General features: G+C 40.5%; 1 protein-coding gene across 5 annotated transcripts in view; it reads left to right on the forward strand.

Moving 5' to 3' along the window:
• The window catches only part of SLC25A21 (solute carrier family 25 member 21), a 584,350-nt gene that overhangs the window by 350,738 nt on the left and 209,753 nt on the right, over positions 1-23,859 (forward strand). For all 5 annotated transcript variants that reach the window (XM_073554205.1, XM_073554202.1, XM_073554203.1 and 2 more), the window contains one exon: positions 19,141-19,189. In XM_073554205.1, the coding sequence (XP_073410306.1) occupies positions 19,141-19,189 (49 nt within the window). The remainder of the gene's footprint in view (positions 1-19,140; positions 19,190-23,859) is intronic.

The following is a 23,859-nucleotide window of genomic DNA, read 5'->3' on the forward strand; positions in this document are numbered from 1 at the left end:
TCTCAGTTTGTCTCCCATAGTTGAGGTCTACCTATGATGTAAATTACAGACGCCTCTCATCTTTTTAAGTGGTGGAACTTGCACTATTGCTGACTGACTAAATACTTTTTTGCCCCACTGTATCTGTCTCTCCATTTTTAAGGGGTAATTTAAATGTATTCCTTAAATTTTATTTTTTATTTTAAAGAGAACCTGTCACCATGAAATTGCAGTCCAATCTCCAGGCAGCATGTTATTGAACAGGGGGTGCGGAGTAGACTGAGGTAGTTTTGTAAGAAAAGATTCCATATTTCCTGTATTTTAATAATTTAAAACTCTACTCTTTTGGGTATTTTGGGCGGAACTATCAGTGGGCTGTCCTGTCAGTGGTTCAGTGGGCGGTCCTATCAGTGACTGACCGCTGTCTCTCCATGGGCTATTATACAAAGAAAGCGGCCAATCACTGATAGGACCGCCCACTGGACCACTGATGGGGACTGCCAACTTGACACAAAATTCCAGGAGCAGCAGAGGAATAATTGATGAAAACACAGGTTATACTGAATATTTTCTAACAAAACTATATATTAATCTAATCAGTTCCTCCTGCTCTATAACATGCTACCTGTACATTGGACTACATCTTCATGGTGACAGGTTCTCTTTTAAAAATGTAGCAGATCAAAATCTCAAAGTATGTAATGGATGTCAAGAATGTTAAATTTAACTTTTAGACTGGGGCTACACTGCCATTTTGGCCATGACACAGGTTGCGGAGCCATAAATTGCTTTGTCACTACTACATCACTGCGCAATGCAAGTGAAACTGGTTACATTTCAACCAACAAGGTTATATAATTTTTGAGCAAATATATTCCCTTTAACTTGTTTTTCTGTAGTTTCATCAGTTAAACTTCTCTTTCTGGGATTTTAAGTCCAGTAGGTGGGTCCTATCAGTGACACAGCTTTCTAAGTGTGCATACAGGTATAGCTATCAGTCGCCGGTGGGACTGCTCACTGAACCGCTGATGGAACCAGGGCTGCCACTAGGAATTTCAGGGCCCCATACTGGCAAAATTGTCAGACCCCCTTGAGACTCCGCTCAAGCTCCCACCCAGCTCTGCCTCCACCCCTCAATCCTTTTGCAGTCCCACCATACACTCTTGGAAAAACTCAACTTCTTCACCATGTCCTCACCAATCACACATTAACAGTTTCTATCAAACATATATAGCCACCAGCTTTTGTTTTTGCCAAAAAGATTTTTTTTTAAGCCGCCACAACGAAAGGGTTGACTCTTTTGGCAGGGCCCTCCACTACTCTAACCTATTAAACATTTCTTAAAATATCCAATACTGTTTTTAGATATATTTTTCTTTATTTTTCTTTAAGGGAATGTGTCACATACATTTTTTAAAAATGGCCAATAATACCTCATAGAAGGAACAATCACTGTAACACCTATTTCCACCACATAGTGACAGAATAATTCCACATACAAGGAACAAATACCATTACACCGTGACCAGACCACATATTACCACCACATAGTGACCAAATAATACCACATACAGGGATAAATAATGTTCCACCGTGGCTGGACCACATATTACCAACACATAGTGACCGAATAATACCACATAGAAGAGACAAATACCATCACACCATGACTAGACCACATACTACCACCACATAGTGACTGAATAATACCACATACAGGGACAAATACTGTCACACCAAGGCTGAACCACATATTTTCACCGTATAGTGAATGAATAAAACTACATAGAAGGGACAAATACCGTCACAGCATAACCAGACCACATATTACCACCACATAGTGAACAAATAATATCACATATAGGGGGCAAATACCACCAAACCTTGACCATACCACATATCACCACCACATAGTGACTGAAGAATACTGCATACAAACAATAAATATTGTCACACCATGACCAGACCACATCTTACCACCAGGTAGTGACTAAATACTACAATACAGATGATTAATAAAAAAAACCCACAATACTAATATTACCATAAGTGCCATTATACACAGGAGCTCTGTACATATTATACAGTGTACAGGTAATACAATGATCACCAGTGACATTATACACAGGAGCTCTGTATATAGTGTAGAGGTAATACAGTGATCACCAGTGACATTATACGCAGGAGCTCTGTATATAGTGTCAATGTACAGGTAATACAGTGATCACAAGTGACATTATACACATGCGATCAGTATATAGCAGCGGTCCTCAAACTTTTTAAACCGGGGGCCAGTTCACGGTCCTCCAGACCATTGGAGGGCCGGACTATAGTTTAAAAAAACTATGAACAAATTCCTATGCACACTGCACATATCTTATTTTGAAGTAAAAAAACAAAACAGAAACAAATACAATATTTAAAAAGAAGAACAAGTAAAGTAAATCAACAAACTTACCGGTATTTCAATGGGAACTATAGGCCTGCTTTTGGCTAATGAGATGGTTAATGTCCAGTTCCATGTTTGTCACTGCTAGTCGTAACAAGTGAAGCAATTGTTCTCTTTCTTGATATCATGGTTTCCTAGGGATTCCTAAATTCTATTATTAAAATACCAATATATATATAAAGCGCTACAAAAACATTATACCAGCAATAAAATTGCCCACACAGACATACAAAATGCACTGCCCTTCCATGCATTCTGATCAGTGCCCATCAATGCAGCCTTGCCAGTCAATATCATTTCAGCCTCACCAGAGCCCATATTGGTGGAATTCTGTTTTTACCTCAGGCTCAGACTGGTGTGGTGTGAGAGTCCCCAATAGACAGGTAAATGTCTCCAATAGGCAAGTAAATATCCCCAATAGGCAGGTAAATGTCCCCAATAGGCAGCATAGGTCCCCAATAAGCAGGTAAATGTCCTAATAGGCAGCATTGGTCTCCAATAGGTAGGTAAATGCCCCAATAGGCAGCATAGGTCCCCATTAAGAAAAGTAAATGTCACAATAGGCATCTTTAGGTCCCCAATAGGCAGCATTGATCCCCAATAGACAGCATAGGTCCCCATTAAGGAAAGTAAATGTCCTAATAGGCATCATTAGGTCCCCAATATGCAGCATTGGTCCCCAGTCGAAGGCATAGGTCCCCATTAAGGAAAGTAAATGTCCCAATAAGCATCATTAGGTCCCCAATAGGCAGGTAAATGTCCACAATAGGCAGCATAGGTCTTCATAATAGACTGGACCTGGCATAAAAAAAAAACACCAGTACTCACCTATGTCCCCTGCTCGACTCTGTCTTCTTCTGGCACAGGTGGGGTGACGTCATCAGGCCGCACAGGTAGCGTAATGACAATAACATCATCTGTGCTGCATACCGAAGGCCTCAAGTCCTTCCTCGCCGCCTCGTTGTTCCGCCCGCGATTACAGGGCACGCCACCACTGAACTGTAGTGAAGTTCAATGTCGGCCAGGCCCTGGGGCTGATGGGCCAGAAAATTGTCCTTGGAGGGCCACATGTGGCCCACGGCCCGTAGTTTGAGGACCCCTGGTATATAGTGTAAGTGTACAGATAATACAGCGATCATCAGTGACATTATAAACAGCTCTGTATACAGCTCTGGCAAAAATTAAGAGACCACCACATCAAAACCTTGTCATAGGCAGCCCAGTCTCCAGACTTGAACCCCATTGAAAACCTCTGGAATGTAATCAAGAGGATGATGGATAGTCACAAGCCATGAAATAAAGAAGAACTGCTAAAATTTTTGCGCCAGAAGCAGTGTGAAAGACTGGTGGAAAGCATGCCAAGAGGCATGAAAGCTGTGATTAAAAATCATGGTTATTCCACAAAATATAGATTTCAGAACTGAGTTAAACATTGTTGTTTCTAAATGATTATGAACTTATTTTATTTTGATTATTTGAGGTCTGAAAGCACTGGGTTTGTTTTTTAATTTTGTCCATTTTTCTTTGTCAGAAAGAAAATAGAAAATTTATTGCTTGGAAATTCAGAGACATGTTGTCAGAAGTTTATAGACTAAAAGAACAATTTACATTTTACTCAAAAATATACCTATAAAGAGAAAAATCAGACAAACTGAACATTTGAAAAGTGGTCTCTTAATATTTGCCAGAGGTGTATAGTGTCAGTGTACAGGCAATACAGTGATCACCAGTGATATTATACACAGGAGCTCTGTATATAGTGTCAGTATACAGGTAATACAGTGATCAACAGTGACACGATACACAGGAGCTCTGTATATAGTGTACAGGTAATACAGCGATCACCAGTGACATGATACACAGGAGCTCTGTATATAGTGTCAGTGTACAGGTAATACAGGGTTCACCAGCAACATTATAAACAGGAGCTCTGTATATAGTGTCATATTACAGGTAATACAGGGATCACCAGTGACATTATAAACAGGAGCTCTGTATATAGTGTCATATTACAGGTAATACAGGGATCACCAGTGACATTATAAACAGGAGCTCTGTATATAGTGTCATATTACAGGTTATACAGTGATCACCAGTGATATTATACACAGGAGCTCTGTATATAGTGCCAATGTACAGGTAATACAGGGTTCAAGAGTAATATTATACACAGGAGATCTGTATATAGTGTATAGTGTGCAGGTCATACAGGGATCACCAGTGACATTATAAACAGGAGCTCTGTATGTAGTGTCAGAGTACTAGTAATATAGTGATCACCAGTGACATTATACACAGGAGTTACAAGTATAGGTCATCAATGAAAAAGTAGTGGACAACTTCTTTAAGCCACTTACCTCAGTGTAAGTAAGCAAGTAAGACATGTAAGATTGCCGTAACTGTTAGTAGTGATCCTATTACTTTCATACATACAAATCTCTCCAGTGAAATGAGCAAGGATTTTTTTTTTTTTTGCATTGATGCCTCAATGCTAACTGCATACAAAGTGCATGTTAAGTCAGTGCGTCCTGATATACTGATAAAAGCCATATTTTTTCTCTTGTATCTAACTGTACTCTGTAATTGCCTTGAGCTCTTTGTACTCACTGTTACAGTATGGTTTCTACATTGTAATTGCTTGTTTACACTACCGTTCAAAAGATTGGGGTCACCCAGACAATCTTGTGTTTTCCATGAAAACTCATACTTTTATTACTCAAATGAATTTAAAATCTAGTCCAGACATTGAAAAGGTTCTAAAAAAAATGATTTTTATTTGAAATAATAATTTTCTCCTTCAAACTATGCTTTCGTCAATGCTAGCAGTTAATTTGCTGAGGTAATCTGGAGAAATTTCACCCCATGCTTCCAGAAGCCCCTCCCACAAGTTTTTTTGGCTTGATGGGCACTTTTTGCGTACCATACAGTCAAGCTGCTCCCACAACAACTCAATGTGGTTAAGATCTGGTGACTACATTGGCCACAGATAGAATACCAGCTGCCTGCTTCTTCACTAAATAGGTCTTGCATAATTTGAAGGTGTGCTTTGGGTCATTGTCCTGTTGTAGGATGAAATTGGCTCCAATCAAGCGCTGTAAACAGGGTATGGCATGGCGTTGCAAAATGGAGTGGTAGCCTTCCTTATTCAAAATCCCTTTTACTTTGTACAAATCTCCTACTTTACCAGCACCAAAGCAACCCCAGACCATCACCATGCTTGACAGCTGGCATCAGGCACTCTTCCAGCATCTTTTCAGTTGTTCTGCGTCTCACAAATGTTCTTCCGTGTAATCCAAACACCTCAAACTTGGATTCGTCTGTGCATAACAGTTTTTTCCAATCTTCCTCTGTCCAATGTCTGTGTTCTTTTGCCCATATTAATCTTTTCCATTTATTAGCCAGTCTCAGATATGGCTTTTTCTTTTCTTCTTTTGCCTCTTCACTGTAGACGTTGACACTGGTGTTTTTCGTGTACTATTTAATGAAGCTGCCAGTTGAGGACCTGTGAAGCGTCGATTTCTCAAACTACAGACTCTAATGTACTTGTCTTGTTGCTCAGTTCTGCAGCGGGGCCTCCCACTTCTCTTTCTACTCTGGTTAGAGCCTGCTTGTGCTCTCCTCTGAAGGGAGTAGTACACACCGTTGCAGGAGATCTTCAGTTTCTTGGCAATCTCTCGCATGGAATAGCCTTCATTTCTAAGAACAAGAATAGACTGTCGAGTTTCACATGAAAGTTCTTTTTGGCCATTTTGAGTGATTAATGGAGCCAAAAAATGTAATGCTCCAGATTCTCAACTAGCTCAAAGGAAGGTCAGGTTTATAGCTTCTCTAATCAGCCAAACTGTATTCAGCTGTGCTGACATACTTGCACAAGGGTTTTCAAGGGTATTCTAACCATCCATTAGCCTTCTTACACAGTTAGCAAACACAAAGTACCATAAGAACACTGGAGTGATGGTTGTTGGAAATGGGCCTCTATACACCTATGAACATATTGCATTACAATCCAGACATTTGAATCATTTAATGTTAGGTTCATTGGAAAAAACTGCTTTTTTTTCTAACTTAAGGAAATTTCTAAGTGACCAAAACTTTTGAACAGTAGTGTATGTTATCACAAGGAATCCGTTATCAATCATTATCATCATTGATAATGAAGAATTCGGCATTTGCATCATTCCTACTTTGTGAATTTCTTTTGCTGAGGCATTTTTAAAGCTGAAGGGACTTGACAGTGGAAAATGATATTCTGCAATGGAAAGTCTTCAGAGAGCAAAGCTTGTTCCATCCCACTTATTTAGGTATACGATTAAGAGACCTTTACTAGGAAATGAAAGAGGTGCTGACAGCTAGAGGAGCTATGGCTTGTGTGTATATTAGGGGAAGGGTGGGAGAAAATTAATTTATTTTATTTTACCATGAAAAACCATTCTGCAGGCTTTGTTACAGGTTTACTGCGGGATATGACATAGAGGTAAACTGTGAAATGTCAAGGGTTTAAAGGAAAACTCCATTCACTCACAACTGATTCTATCAAACTAGTATCCTCGTGTACTGTATCTACGAGGGCTGCAACTTCGCCAGAACTTATATTAAAGGGGTATTCTCGGCTCCAAGATCATAAGCCAAAATGTAGTGGGTATAATAATAATATTAGCAAATACCTTCAATTAGAAATGTAGTATAGTTCTTCTGATTTGCTATGTTGCTTACCCCATGTGCAGGGCATTGCAGGAGCTTAGGTATCCATGATTTTTTGACAGCACGTTTTGCAAACGGATAATGAAGTGTCTCTCTGGGCAATGTGTACACTTGGTGATAACATGTTAAAAAAAGATGTTTGTACCATGACCTGAGGAAGAGAGCAATCCGCTTTTGAAAATCGTTGTCAAGGGCTTTAGTATCAACCAGTGTCTTTCTTCACTCATTGTTTTTAGTAAAAAATCTGCATTATCCCATCTGTGGCCCTTCTCTGTGATGTCCATATGCCTTGAAAGGGCCTCAGAACGCAAAAAATACTCACTTCTATTGCCAGCGCCTTTCCAGAGGTGTCGGCACTGGTTTTCCCAGGGATAGCGTGACATTGGTATGTCACGTTATCCCTGTGGCCACTCAGTGCTGTCGTCACTCTCTCCCATCCTAATCTCACTCTTTCACTTCCTACAGATGTGTGTAATACATCCAAAGGCGTGGTTGCTGATTGGCCACATTGTTATGCCATGCAATCCTTGGGAGAGCCAGTGTCGATAACAGAGTTGAGATGATTTTAGAAGGGGGAAACATGGGGATTGAGAAGGGGTTTGTCCGAGTAGTGGATAACACCTTTTTACCATGGAGGTAATGGCATGGCCGGATTGGCATTTTTCCCCCAAACAAATTTTCTGTTTTTGTAGACATGCGATGTGTCAGTCCATTGTAGAAGCAATATGCAAATCAGTATACAAGTGTCCTGGGGGGGTGTTAAACCACTTGGAAGAAGCAATCCAAGTACATTGACACGACCATAGTGGACTTCCAGTCTAATTTGAATATGGCTTCTACACTAGATTTCTGGCATATCGGATAGCTACAAAAAAAAACAACATTTTGTTTGGGGGAGAAGAGCCTATACAACTATGCCACTACTAACACATGTAAAATTGTGGTTCTCTTTATTAAAAGCTTAATATAGATCTACCCCTAAACAGAAGAATTTTGACAGTCCCCTGCAGAGTTTTGGATAGATTCACATTCCCCATGTTTGTCCTGTCCATCCTGTCTGGATTATGCAGGCCGCTTCTTACTTCTGTCTGCATTCTGTCATTGTCATGTCATTGTCATGGAGACAGTGCATTTTATTTTGGGCGATAATGATGGATTATACGCAGTGTTGGACTGTGGTGCCCATGGCCCCACTTTTTAGCTACATGCAAATGTAACATTATCTTCAGTCACAAAATTATAAATGTTGTTAAATGAATAAGATGCAGCCTTTGTCTGTACATAGTGATTCAAGTATATCGTGCCAAATACTGCTCATATAAGACGGTGGGGGCCCACCGGAGGATTCTCCTGTTCTCCTGTGGGCCAGTCCAATCCTGACTATAGGTTGCACATGTAAATGAGAGTAATGTAGAAGTTTCTGAAACCCTTCAGTTTGGTCCTGTTCTGAAAGGTGTTGTTCCTGATGACATTTATTAGGCAGTAGTTAATTATGCAATTTTCCCACAAGCTGTATCTAGCATTTTCGGTCCTGAGTCTGCCTCTTTTTCCATGGTCAGGCAGGCAGGTTGGCATGGATCATGCACTGATTATGGCCCAAGCAGCACTTGGAGAGGTTAGCCCTGTGTCAGCACTGCAGGCTTGCGATGATTTATTGGTTGGCATTCTTCTTCTGTTATTTCAACCTCACCTTTTGTATCCCAGCCAGAAAGTCTATTAATAAATGATTAAAGCAGATTGTTAAGGAAACTGATCTGAAATATTTGGTTTGGCGGAGATCCAGCTAATTACAAGCTGCCTGTTTGCATCTGTCACTGCAGGCTCACCTGGCTGTGGGGGATGCAGTCAGTTTTGCTGACCCCTAGCTACTGGTACAGCCAAAAAAAGACCCCTATTAAGGAAAAGACACAAGAAAAAGGCTCACTGTGATAAAAAGTAGCTACACATGCCACAGTTTGTACATCAATCCCCGTAAGTCATGCATCATATCATGTCATCGGCTTCCATAAGGGTGAATAGTATTTTATCTGACTTAGCAGAAGTTTGTGCTCCAGAGCTTCTCTTCCTTATGTCAGCGGGGGAGGAGATTGTAGCTGCCTGTCGACCATTTTGGATGACACAAAATGCTGCATTGATTGTGTCTTAGAAGTCATTTTTTTCCTAACTATACATTAGGGTGCCAAGGAAAAACGAACTTTGAAAATTGGTAAGTCTTACCCCTCAAATTTGATCCTTTTGGCAGAAGGATTCACCATGTAAAATATGTTGACATTAAATTTAGATTTACCACTTGCTCAAGGCATGAGAATTATTCCATGTGGAGTAGTAAAATTTAAAAAAAAAAATTAAAAAAAACCCCTAAAAGTTCAAATCACCCCCCCTTTCACCCCATTGAAAATTAAAGGGTTAAAAAATACACACATTTGGTATCACTGCGTTTAGAAACGCCCATTGGTATCGCCGCGTTCAGAAACGCCTGATCTATCAAAATATAAAATCAATTAATCTGATCGGTAAACGGCATAACATACCATACATAACGTGGGATATGCATGACGATAAATACTAAACAAACATTTAAAACTGCAATATGATGTGCCATTGAGCAACCAGTAAAAAATAACTAATCTTAAAAAAAGAAAATGATAAGATATCTACAGTGCTGTGCAAATTAATTGGGACAAAGCATTTTTTTAAGTAAAATCGTAAGTTGGTTACCAGTCAGTGATTCAAACCAGTTTTAACGGCTTCGAACAGGTGTGAGTGCCTGTTCAAAGCAGTTGAAACTGGTTTGAATCACTGACTGGTAACCAACTTACGATTTTACTTAAAAAAATGCTTTGTCCCAATTAATTTGCACAGCACTGTATGACCAAAAAGGAACAAAATTAGGAGGTAAGACCTTCAAAAACTTGCGACTTAATTTTTACCATGCATTTCCTTGGCACCCTACTATACTTGTTTTGTTATATAATATATGGTCAAAATCAACAAGCGTGAAAAATAAAATCTGGGTTAATAAGCCCAGTGCGCCTAAAAGTGCATAGTTGACTGTGTACGGTTGGCCACGAAAAATAGAGCCCTGTTTTTTTTTCTGTGTGTTTCTGAACCAGTTAATGGGAGAAAGACATCCTGATCCTATTACCGGACAGGCTGAAACTGGAAAGTCTGGAAATGCTCCAGTAAAACAACGGCATGTCTCTGTGTGTACGTCAGCCTCCACCATCACAATACGCCATGTTGGACCCTCACACACAACACCGCTCAGTCAGAGAGCCGCCAAACTGGCAGGAATGATAATATGGGCCTCAGCCATTTCTTTCACATCTGAGGTAAAATGAAAGCTGAGCATTGGTTGCTATGGGGAACAGATGTCTTTACTGTGAGACAGTCATGACGGATGAGGCCCGATAAGCGACCACGCAAGGGGCTCGGGGCTGTTCTCCATATTAGAGCAGGTTTTGTATTTCTAATGGTGGACATATGACTAGGTTTGTCAGCTTGTTCTTTTCCAAACAATTTTATTAACATTTCATAACAGAGCATACATAAATGCAATATCATGAGGCATTCATGACACATGAAAGAAAAAATAAAAAAAACACAACCAGACTATAAATAATAATAATAAGAACTCATGGAAACATTTCCAGCCAGCGAGACCATTTCTTTATAAAGGAAGGAAGACAGCCATTCAGCAACGCCAATTTTTGCTCATATGACTTATGTAAAGTCAGCTTTGCAATAATATCGAGTGAAGAGGGCACTCGAGGGGATTTCCAATAAAACGCAATTTCATTTTTAGAAACCAAAAGTAAATGAATAACCAATTTCCTAACAGAAGGATTCAAACGACTTGCATCCAACGAGAGCAGGGCGAACTGAGGAGTCAGTGAAAAATCTGATTGATTTAAAATATGAGAAATAAGAGAAGAGATGTCGTCCCAAAAATGCTGAAGACGTGGACAAAACCAAAATAAATGGGAAAGGCTACCATGATGCCCGCAATCCCTCCAACAGAGAGGGGAGGTGGAAGGGGTGATAAAAGCTAGACGAGATGGCGAATAGTACCATCTCGATATGATTTTAAAGTAGGACTCATGGAGAGCCATAGACATGGTAGCAGAATAGGTTAGCGACATGGTCAGTTCCCAAACATCTGGGGTAACAGAAAAATTCAAAACCGATTCCCATTTTTTCATATATGGGGATTTTATAAATGCAGAATCGTTGTTGAACCACTGGTAGATATAACGAGTGAACCAAAAAATATTGAGTTGCATAAAATATTGATCGCTGGCTCCGTCAGCTTGTTCTGATACATTACATGCAAAAGTATTGTGACACAGTAAGTGGCGAACTGCTAATAGTGGGTGAGTTGAGGGGTACCAGTGCTGTAAAGCACCGTTCTCACCTTCATTGAGTCTCAATTTTGACTATCTGCATCTTTACATATACCGGTGAAGACAATGGTGGAGGAGAGAGCTGTCGGTTAAAAAATCAAACTATAGATTTAATTACAGTTTCAGGACGCCTCCTGTATGCAGAAACTAGTCACATGCATTGCTCTGGTGTGAGTGATTTTGGAACATTTTTTCATACAAACTCGCTTCCAATCCTGAAGGTCCTGTGGGCTCCTTCTATGAACTCTGAGCTATATAGTTCCTTCCGTACATTTTCTATTGGATTCAGGTCATGTGATTGGCTCTGCCATTCTAGCAGCTTTATTTTGTTTCTCTGAAACCAGTTTAGTGTTTCACATTTGCGTCTGGGTGCGCAGCGTTTCATTCGCATAGATCCGCAGGCATCATGTGTACCTTTCTTTAACATGGTGTATCCAGGGGCATGCGTTTGCATCAGTTTGCATGCGTCATTTTTCGGTGTGCGGTGGGGTCTGGCGAATGCAACATGTTGCCTTTTTGGAAGCTGCAAAAATTTGTCAAATATGCACAGTCATGCGCATGCGGATGAGTGCGTCAAAAAAAGCATTACTATCTATGGGACTGCATGCGTATACAAGGACATGCATGCATTCTTCAAAATGTAAATAGAAATCCCATGAGACGTCCATTTTTGTCTGATGTCATATCGAACACATGCGCATAAACAATGTAAACGCATGCACACCCAGCGTTTTTTTGGCGTCATGTGTAAGATGTTGCTGATAAAAGATGCTGCATAAACATGCTTTTGCATGCGTTTTTGCTTTAACTGTGTGTTTGCGATAATTTTCTTGCTGAAATGTTCAACCTCGTTTCATCTTCATCATCCTGGTAGCTAGCAGTAGATTTTTATCAAGAATGTCAGTGTACATTTGTCCATTTATTTTGCAAAAGACATGCAAGACTATGGCGCTTGAGTAATCTGTCATAGAGAAAATTAAAATCCATGAAGACATCTCCGGAGAAGGGACATAGAATGAACTGACACGTCAACGTCTATTGAAGTAGGACCCTCACATTGAACATATGGGATTAATTGCAAATAGGGAAGAGATAAACTAATTAATAGGAAAGGGACCAGGTAATTACAGCAGGGAGATTTGCTGGAAAAAAAGACAGTCTGAGATTCGTATATATTCAAGAGGCAGAGAAATGAAAAATTGAACATCTTCAGAGATAACTCTTGTTTTCTTAAAAAAAAAACCTGAACTTTTGCAGTAAGGCACTCTGTCTCCGGAGTCCAGATGAATACTGGGTTGGCATCTATCCAATATTTATGGTAGATATATTTTCTGTGTCATTGCGAAGGGATTGACATTCAGTCACATCACTGTAGGGCCATTCTAACCCCTCCAACTTTATAGCGTTCCAATAGGTTAGTTGATGCTATAAATGTCATGTTTCTTTTTTATAGAAAGATAAAATTGTGATAAGAAATATGACAATACCTACCGCCTGGGGTCTCCAGGGGTGAAGATATCCTGTAAGTGGGGGATCTCATAGAATTCTGCTATGCCGAGTACATACCACAACCAGCCCCTCATGAGCTCCCTAGGGGGAGGTATGCTGGTATAACTTTGATCTTATAAAAAGCAGAAATTGGGTTTGGTAATTTGTCACTCTGAAATACATAGTTCGCTGTAGACATGTTCCATTTTCACAGAGTGCTTCCCTCCATAAAGATAAGAGTAATTCCTGCAGCATCCTGTTTAGTTATTCCTTTTCATTTTATGTAATCGTATATATCGTATTGTTTTTTTTCCCCATTTTGTATCATCTTTGTATATTTTTTATAAACACTGCCTATCTTTCTGGATTAAATGCATAAAATGTTTTAGCTATATTCCTCTTGCCCTATAAACTGCACCCCTGAAGCCATACGCTACCTGTAACAGGTATTACTTGCCTGTATAAACTATTGGTGGTGGTGGCAGCTAGTAGTGGTTCCTTTTTTTTTGTTATTGTGGAGCTGTCAGTGGCCATACCGGGGTATATACATACAGGGTGGTCCAAAAGTAGGTGGACAGTATGTGTAATAGGGTTATGAAGGGGGAGATTTATCAAACATGGTGTAAAGTGAAACTGACTCAGTTGCCCTTAGCCACCAATTAGATTCCACTTTTCATTCTTCACAGACTCTTTGGAAAATGAAAGGTTGAATCTGATTGGTTGCTAAGGGCAACTGAGTCTGTTTCATAGATTCAGTTTTCTCAGATAAATCTCCCCCAAATCTGTTTTCTTTTCAGATAACCCATAATGGCAAATAATTTAAATACAGATCAAAGAAAATGGATTTTAAAAGAGTATTGGAAATCTCAAAATGCTGAAACAGTTAGAGCAAATTGGGTTGAAACATTTGGTACTCATGCCTTAAAAAGAGACAAACCATTTACCGCATTCGTGACAAATTCGATGCCGCTGGCTAAGTCCTTATTGCTCCAAAAACTGTTCGACCTAAAACAGCCTGTACAGAAAATAATAAACAACTTGTTGCTGAAACATTTGTTCGGAGTCCAAAAAAGTCCACAGAAGAGTCTCTTTAGAATTGGGAATTTCACGAGCTTCCATCATGCGAATCCTGAAATCTATTGGGTGGAAAGCTTATCGTCCACATCTAATTCATGGTTTATTGGAGGATGATCCAGACAGGCGGCTGCGATTTAGTGAGATTATGCTTAACGAAATTGAAGAAAATCCAGTAATTTTAGATAACATTATGTGGAGTGATGAAGCTTCTTTCAAATTATCTGGCCATACTAACAGACATAATTGTATTTACTGGTATAATGAGAGCATGCATTTAACATTAGAGCAACAACTAAATGAGCCTGGTGTCAATGTTTGGGATGGTATTTCAAGTTTTGGTGTTTTTGGACCATTTGTTTATGGAACAGTCACAGGAGATAAGTATCTCGAAATTCTAATGAATCAAGTTGTTTCCCAGTTACAGCAACAGCCTAATTCAAATGACCTTTATTTCCAACAAGATGGGGCCCCTCCACATTATTCAAGAGTAGTCCTCGAGTATCTTGATGAAACATATGCTAATAAATGGATTGGCCGAAGAGGCCCAATTGATTGGCCGGCACGTTCACCAGACTTGACCCCAATGGATTTTTTATTTTGGGGAGTACTCAAGTACAAAGTTTATAGTCGAAAACCAAAAAGTGTCAGTGATTTGAAAAATTACATAACAGATCCATTTCAAGAAACTAATACCCAAAGAGACTTGTGCAAAAATGTTTGTCGAAGCGTAAGAGGCAGACTTAAAAGATGTGCAAATTGTGATGGAAAACAGTTTGAGCACCTGCGTAAATAAAATTTAAGGGCTTTTGTATTATTCTTCAGAACAAAATTTAATTGTCAATGTTATGCTTGTGATAGTAAATATAATTTTCTATATAAATCAAAATAAATGTTATTTTCTGTCCACCTACTGAGGTGTATATATCCTACGCTCACTGTGAGTCCCCAAATAGGTGGTTTAGTAGTGGAAGCAGCCGCCGCCTTGTCCAATACTCGTCACTCAATTGCGTAATTGTCCTGACAATTGGTGGCAGCAGAATTGCATTCCCTTGACAAACTCTTGGCAGCAGGGAAATCTGTGTGATCTCTCTAGCGTCATCTGTGACAAAGTGGTATCAGTCGTGGGACCTGCGTGACCCCCCTACTGTTATCCATGACAAACTGGTGGCAGCAGTGGGATGTGTGTGATTTCTCCGGTGTCATCTGTGACAAAGTGGTAACAGTGGTAGAATGTGCAAGACTCCCCCGTGGCTGTTTTTTTTTGACAAATTGGTTGCAGCGGTGGAATGTGTGTGATCTCTCCGGTGTGATCTGTGGCAAAATGGTAATGCTTGACCCTCCGGCTGTTATCCTTGACAATCTGGTGGTAGTGGTGAGATATACGTGTCCCCCCTGCTGTTCTCCTTGACACAATCAATAAAAAGGCACAGGAAAGTAGAGTAGTATAGAGAGGTGGACTCTGGAGCAGTAGAAGTCTTGGGTGACAAGTCACTTCTCTCTATCTGGCATCTGATGGATAAGTCTGGGTTTGGCAAATGCCAGAAGAGCATTACCTGTTGACTGCATTGTGCCAACTGTAAAGTTTGGTGGAGCAACAATGCTATGGGTTTGTGTTTTTCAACGGTTGGCGTAGATCCAGTTGCTCAAATGAAGAGAAATCTTAATTCTTCCACATGCAAAGGGCTTTAGAACAACTGTAGCTTCCAACTTTGAGGGAACAGTTTGGAGAAGGATCTGTTCTGACCCCCATAACTGTGCCTACTGTTGAAATCAAAGTCCATAATGGCATCGTCAGGTAAGTTTTGCGTGGAAGAACTTGACTTGCCTCATAGAGCCCTGACCTCAAACCCATCCCACAACTTTGGGATAAAGCAGAATGAAGATTATGAACCCAGCCCTCGTTCAACATCAGTGACTGACCTCACAATGCTCTTTTGGATAGATGAGCAAAAATGTCCACATACTTTGAAATCTTTTAGAAAGCATTCCCAGAACAGCGGGATCAGCAAAAAAGAGGAAAAGGACATGTAATATATAGGTGCAGTATCAACAACGTAACCAAGCTTCGTGTTATAAGTAAAAAAAAAAAAAAAATTCATTCTTTTACTCATTCAGAAGTGTAGTACATAGGTATGTGAATTTATATATGTAAATAATTCAGAAAAAAAGTATGCGGCACTCACCATGGCAGCTTGAATGAAAAGTCCTTTATTTCATAACTTTCATCTTAGATGGTAAGGTGCAGAGGGGTGCAGGAAGAGGAGAGAGGGCGATGGCCATTTCGTGTTACCACGCTTCAACGGGTCCAGGTTGGACCCGTTGAAGCGTGGTAACACAAAATGGCCATCGTCCTTTCTGCCCGCACCCCTCTGCACCTTACCATCTAAGATGAAAGTCATGAAATAAAGGACTTTTCATTCAAGCTGCGCCATGGTGAGTGCCGTATACTTTTTTCTGAATTATTTATATCTACATGTTGATATGTGCTTGAGCACATCCGAATTGGACATTTATGCTGATAAAGGCTCTATAATCTGGCTCAACTTCTCCGTACAAAGGATTACCTGTTTTAACAATGGTGCCACTAATCACTTTCCTCTGTGACTTAGAGAAATTATACACAGTATGTATTATATATACCGATATATACATATAATATATGTATTAAATATACTGTATATATATATTGTATATAATATACATATTATGTACAGTATATAATACATGTATATATTATTCCTTTGTCCTCTTGTGGATAAATATGTGACTTCAGATTTTGTATTATTCTGAGCCTGAAGAAGAGACCGGAGCAATCTTGAAAGCTTGCAATTTCTTACCTTTTAATGCCTTAATAAAAAGATAGTATCAACCACTCAGTACTCTCAAATTTAAATATTTTTCTATATTGTATATACTAACTTAGATATTTTACATGCTAGGAAGCCCAATGCAATCTAAGAAAGCAACTATGCTTATTCGCCCAACTGGTAATGGGTTGACATGTCAATGTGGAGGTCTATATATATATAGCATCTCACGTTCTCAAACATAAGCCCATATTCCCTTTTTTGCACAGCGGCTCTCTGTTCTCATTGTCTGCACCTAGAGTGGCTGCAAATTTTGTCTCTGGAAAACCTTTTTTTTTTAGGAGAAATTGTGTAATACTTGATTTCACCCGAGCTGATGCTGCTGAGCGAATTCACCTTCCCTGATTGCTGGGGGTCTCTGCAGGGTGGGGCACTATGTAATCTGTCTACAATCCGAGAACCTTTAAAGCAGAAAGGTTTGTCATAGGCTGAGAATGGCATTATGGATCTAGGATTGATGGGGCTTTCCATTGCTGACATGTGATGATCCTTCACTTCACCATTGCTTGATGCATTGTCTTGTTGTAAGGGTGGAGTGAAAGGAATAACAGCTGTTATCAGTTATCAGTAATGTAATGGGATACCTCTGAGGAAAGAATGTCGTCTGCTCTGATTTACTTCTAAATGACAGCATTTTACTTGTCTAAGGGATCATTTTTCACCCAAACAAGACCTGGATCTTTATGTGATCATTGACAGGCATATGACCAGATATTTCTTAAAATTACAGGATTCTTCATAGAAATGTCTTATGTTAGTGATCAGCATTAAGGGCAGGGATCGCTGTGGGTCAATATTTTCTGTGGACAATGCTGCAGAATAAAATTATGATTTGGGCATTCTCTTGATCAATGATTTAAAGAGGCCTCAAAGATCCAGACTCTTCATAGAGTACCCTGCATAGCCGTTCCTAAATATATGGCATGCTGGTGTACAGGGCACTGCAAAAAAAGAAAAAAAACAGCATTAGGGCTTCATGGATCTACTGATCAGCAAGGAAGCCAAGAGCTGAACTTCACCAAAAAATAATAGGTCATCAATATTACCAACCCTCCAAAAATAAAAAAGTCTAAGAAGACCACCTGATTAGACAACCCCTTTCCATGTGCCCTGTTGGGAAGAATCATGAGTTGCATAACAATTTCAATGACAATTGTGTAATGCGTAAAATGCAGTCTAACAATAATAGATGACTGCGCAGGGTCTTGGCAGTGGGAAACTCCATATTAAGCTTAGCATTTATGGGATTTTTAAATGGATGGCATCGTACAAATGCGCCCTTTCATTCCCCCTCTGCCTTTTAAAAGTTTTTTCCAGGTCCGTAAAAAAAACATCTTATCTGGTTGCAGTATGTTAAAAAAAAAATTTGCTTTAGTCACCTTCCTGGGTCCAATACTGAGTTTCGGCTACTGCTCCTGGTGTCTGGTTGCAGCTATGTTGATGTGACATCAGCGCTTCAGACAACAACAATCAGTGCTCTCAGTGACTTTGAGCGGCTAGGGCTATCAACTCGGACAGAGCTGCTGCGCTCACTGATTGGCTGCAGTGCTGTTAACATGGCGTCAGCGCTGCAGACAATAACAAACACCGGGAACAGTGGCAGGAGAGTCAGTGATGGACTTGTGGAGGATGAGTAAAGTTCAGTTGTTGTTTTTTGTTTATTGTTGTACAAACTGCTTCCATTCTAGAGAGGTTTTCTTGATGTAAATACTTAGGTCCCGAAAAAAAGGAGAAAGGTATTCAAGGAGTGATACCTTTATTGGCTAACCAGAGAAATTATATTTGCAAGCTTTCAGGGCTCAGAAGGCCCCTTCATCAGGCTTGCAAATATAATTTCTCTGGTTAGCCAATAAAGGTATCACTCCTTGAATACCTTTCTCCTTTTTTTTGGGACCTAAGTATTTACATCGATTTTTCTGGCTAACATGGTACCACAATATTATTTTGTATTGTACATTGTAAGAGAGGTTTCCTGAAACTGGAAAAGCCCCAAAGCATGTAAAGAGAGCTGTGATATTTATTGTGCTTTTTATTCAGTACAGTCAAAAATTGCATTTTATGAATACCATAAGTGAATGCTATAGCATGGTTTTTTTTTTTTTTAGAAATTGTGAATTAACATTTGAGAACTCTGAAAACCCTGTTTTGCTTTGATGACTTTCTCTGTCTCCTACAGGTCTGGTGGAAATTTGCCTGATGCACCCCCTGGATGTGGTAAAAACAAGGTAAGTTTGGGTGCAGGCTATAAGTTAAAAGAGAGTTTCGTATCCTGCTAATAACTTACATTGACTAGCTTTCACGTGGTTAGACAAAGGGAGAATCCGGTAATCACAAGGTGCCGCGAAGGCTTATCATGTCAGCCAGGTAGCCATCATAGTTCACATAGTAATCACTGCAAAAGGATGCTAGACAGCATTGCTTAGTAAATCTCTAATACACTGCCATACAGTAAGTACACCAAGTCCGAGGAAATAATTAAGCACCGCCCCATAGAAAATCAAGGTTACGATATTCATAGAAAATCATGGGTATGAAAACCAAGGAAAGCACTCGTCTGAGAAAACCTGTTGTGTGCACGAGCCCTTACAATGTAAATGAGTCAGAGAGGAGCAAGCGAGCAGTGTGGGTTTTAACAGATCATTACTTTATGGGACTACCTTCATATATCCTAGACAATTCCTTTTAAGGATTTTTCTTACATTAGGGCCAGAAATATTTGGACAGTGACACAAATTTTGGCTTTTTAGCTGTTTATGTAACTTTATCTTTAATATGTTTTGATAATCAATATGGGCTTAAAGTGCAGTCTCTCAGCTACGATTTGAGGGTATTGACATTTTAACTGGAGTATGGGTTTAGGAATTACAGCACTTGAATATATAGCTGCCTTTTTCATGGGACCAAAAGTAATTGTACAATTTTTCAAACGCTCTTTAAATGGACTGCATGGACTATTCTCCCATTAATCTATCATGAATTAAGCTGGTTAAAGGTCTGCAGCCGATTGCTGGTGTGGCATTTGCGTTTAAAAGCTGTTGCCGTGAGCCCACAAAATGCGTTCAAATGTCCTCTGAGTGGAAGACAAAATACACCATTATTAGGCTGAAAAAGGAAAAAAGATATTCATCAGAGAGAGCAGAAATTTCAGAGTGGCGAAATCAACAGTTTGATACCTTACGCAAAAAAAAAAGAGCGCACTAGTGAGCTTGAGAACTCTAAAAGACCTGGATGTCCTGGGAAGACAACAGTGGTGAATGATTGCAGAATCTTTTGTGACAGAGTCACTGGCATAGTATGTGTAGGGAGATATGTATCACTGCACTTACTGCGGTCAGTGATGTAAAACCAGAGTGTTTTTTCCTCCAGCAAACTAAGTGCTGAGAGGGTTAATAGGAACCTATGTTATGAGCTGGTTTTAGTAGACCTTCATAGAGCGGGTGGGCAGCGGTCTCACCGTATCTCCACATGCAGAGTCCTGCCAGGACCTGTGTGAGGTCAAGGTCATGTGACCATCACAAGGGTGTTAAATACCTGGCCATCTTGTGTATTGGGAGAGCAGGAACTCCCACATAGCTCCTGGAGGAGCTAAAGGACTGTACGGGATTACTGCAGATGGACCCTGCAGCGTATGGACTCTTAAGGGCATGTCACACTAAGCGATATCGCTAGCAATATCGCTATAACTTGTGACGTTATAGCGATATTGCTAGCGACATCGCTGTGTCTGATACTTACCTACGACCGCTCCCCCGCTGATTATCGCTGATCGCGCGAGAACAGGCTGGACCGTTTCTCGTCGTCAGCTTCCTGCGGCGCTTCCTGCTGTGACGACGAGCGACGCGTGGAGCCAGGCGGGAGGACGCAGGATCGCCTGGTGTGACAGGTAAGTAGCGACCCCCGTCCCCAGCGATGTCGCTATGTCGCTAGTGAGATCTGCCCAAGTGGCAGCTCACTAGCGACCACTTAGCGATGTACCAGCGATCCTGACTGCGTCATATCGCTGGTCGGGATCGCTGGTACATCGCTAAGTGTGACAGTACCTTTAAGGACTGTGTTTTTGTTTGTTTTATCGTTATGTCAGCAAGGCTCTGTTTATTTTGCTGAACCCTGCCAAGGTTTATGCTATGCACAGTAAACCAGAAGGTGATTTTGCACCAGAACGGTTCCTGTGTCTACCTGAGAAAGCAGCCAAGTGGGTCAACCCCTTACACTTTCCATGGTGAAGAAAAACCCCTTCGCAACAGCCACCTAAGGGTACAGTATGTGCACACTTTGCGGTTTCTGCTGCGTTTCCGCAGTGTTTTTGGCTCTGCATTAACGCAGCAGATTCTGCTGCGTTGTACAGTACCTTTATTTCCTATGGAAATAAAAAAAAGCTGTGCACATGCTGCGTTTTTTTCCGCACGGTTTTGCTGCGGTTTTCAAAACGCAGCATGTCAATTGTTTGGTGCAGAAACGCTGCAGTTTTACACCTCATCCATTATGAGGTGTAAACCGCAGGGCAAAACCGCAGAAAAAACGCAGATAAACCGCAGATAAACCGCAGCACTTTGTCCTGCGGATTTCCTGCGGTTTTCTCTACAAAATCCGCAGAGACAAAAAACTATGTGTGCACATACCCTAAGCGAAGAATCTCAAGGGAGTATGCGTTTCAGTATCTAAGTCTACCATAAAGAGAAGACTTCATGAGCGCAAATGAAACAGAGGCCAAGGGAGTAGTTGTGGCTGAGGGTTGCAGTACTTGCACACCCTGGCCCTCCATCACATAAATACCTTTTCCCTTCTGTGGTGCATTTGGTGGTCCACTTACTTGCACATAAGGGTCCACCTCAATCTGTTGGGGCTTCTTTCCTTTAAACCCCACAGGCAGAGTCCAAATCCAGTTTCAAAAAAAAAAGTTTACTCAGCTCGTCCAGTGTAGGCACAGAAATAGCACAAGGTTCTTCATAGAGTATCATCATTCGGTTCCCTGTACTGTCCCTCACTTCTCCAGGAATATCGCAGGGTCGTACTGTCACCTTCGGCACCGCAGCTTTCTGACTGGTCAGCCTAACCTGCTTTAGGAGTTCCCTGTCCGTTTCGTCCTGGACGTTTAGGGTTGTTCCCGCAAAGTTAGCCGCTACCATGTTGATGCTGCCCTGTATTCTTCCACCACTGCGTTCCTGTCAGCCCATAGGCCCTGGACGGCTGGGCTCTCCAGCTTGAACGTTATGGGGCACGACTGTCCTGTCCTGGCTCCCAGCCCCAAGTGACTAACTCCTGGAAGCTCCCTAACTTACTCCCAGTTGGCCCTTTCTACCTTAATCCTATTGGCCTAACCTACTCCTATCATACTCTACTGTGCCCCCCTAGTGGGCTAATTCTATATCCTATGCTGTCCCTACATTTATACAAGATATTATATATAGTGTGTATATATATATGTATGTGTGTGTGTGTATATATATATATATACACACACACACACAGGGCATTACACTATATAATGACATACACTATAAGTCATATGAGGTATATCAATTGTACAGAGACATAGGGACGTATGCGAAGCGAGCAAGGCATAAACTAGTCTCCGTACCCCCTTACACAATTGCAGAGGGTTCACCGCAAGGAGCAAACCATTAATCACCCTTAAAAATAGAATGGCCTGATTAAATGTTGCCAAAAAGACATCAAAAGAAGCCCGCCCGGTTCTGGAAAAGCATTCTTTGGACAGATGAGACTAAGATCAACTTGTATCAGAATGATAGGAAGAAGAAAGTATAGAGAAGGCTTGAACAGCTCATGGTCCAAAGCACAGCACATCCTCTGTAACACATCGCGGAGTCAATGTGATGGCGCAGCATGCATGCCTTCCAATGACACTGGTTCTTTAGTGTTTTATTGAGTATGCGACTGAAGACAGAAGCAGCTGGATGAATTCTGAAGTCTGCAGGGCGATACTATTTGTTCAGATTCAACCAAATGCAGCAAGATTGATTGGACGATTCTTCACAGATGGATAATCATCAAAAACATACTGTGAAAGCAACCCAGGAGGTTTTAAGTCAAAGAAGTGGAATATTCTGCAAAGGCCGAGTCAATCACCAGATCTCAACCCCATTGGGCAGCATTTCACAAGCTTAGGACAAAACTGAAGTCAGAAAGCCCCATAAACAAGCAACAACTGAAGTCAGCTGCATTAAAGGCCGACAAATCATCACAAAGGAGGAAACCCAGTGATTGGTGACGTCCATGGCTTCCAGACTTGAGGCAGTCATTGCCTGCAAAGGATTCTCTGCAACGTATTAAAAATGAACATTGACTTGCTAGTAAAGTTAATTTGTCCAATTACTTTTTAGCCCCTGAAATAAGGAGGCTTGTAGAAAAATGGTTTGAATTCCTAAACATTTCACCCCTTTAAAAAAAACTCGAAGTCTACACTTCAATTGCATCTCAATTGTTTAATTTCAAATTAAAAAAATAGTGACATGCAGAGCGCAAATCACCAAAATTCAGTCACTGTCCAAAATATTTGTGGACCTAACTATATTTTAAATAAATTATTTAATAAAAATGAAAATCCCATTCTTCAGCGAACAAAACAAGATACTGTACCTAGAGTAAGGTAGCCACAAAACAAGATGGAGAGGTAAAACTTCATATTCTGTGCGGGGCATCAACAGGTCATTTCCTGCTGTTTATCATGGCAGGTATTCTTATTTCTTTACCACAGGAGACAAGCGTCTCATATAAACTGATTAGGTAAAAGTGAGACCGATTCAGATTGTGAAGTAGTAAGATTACCCGGGATTAATGGTGAATTACTGTATAAAAGAACAATCATCTCTGACTGATCTCAGCCTTAGGGATTATTCAGGTCCGGACTCCACCCCGGTTATTCTTCATTATAAGA

The sequence above is a fragment of the Dendrobates tinctorius genome, unplaced genomic scaffold (genome assembly GCF_039654945.1).
Source record: "Dendrobates tinctorius isolate UK_male_01 unplaced genomic scaffold, ASM3965494v1 ptg000208l, whole genome shotgun sequence".
NCBI classification, from domain to species: domain Eukaryota; kingdom Metazoa; phylum Chordata; class Amphibia; order Anura; family Dendrobatidae; genus Dendrobates; species Dendrobates tinctorius.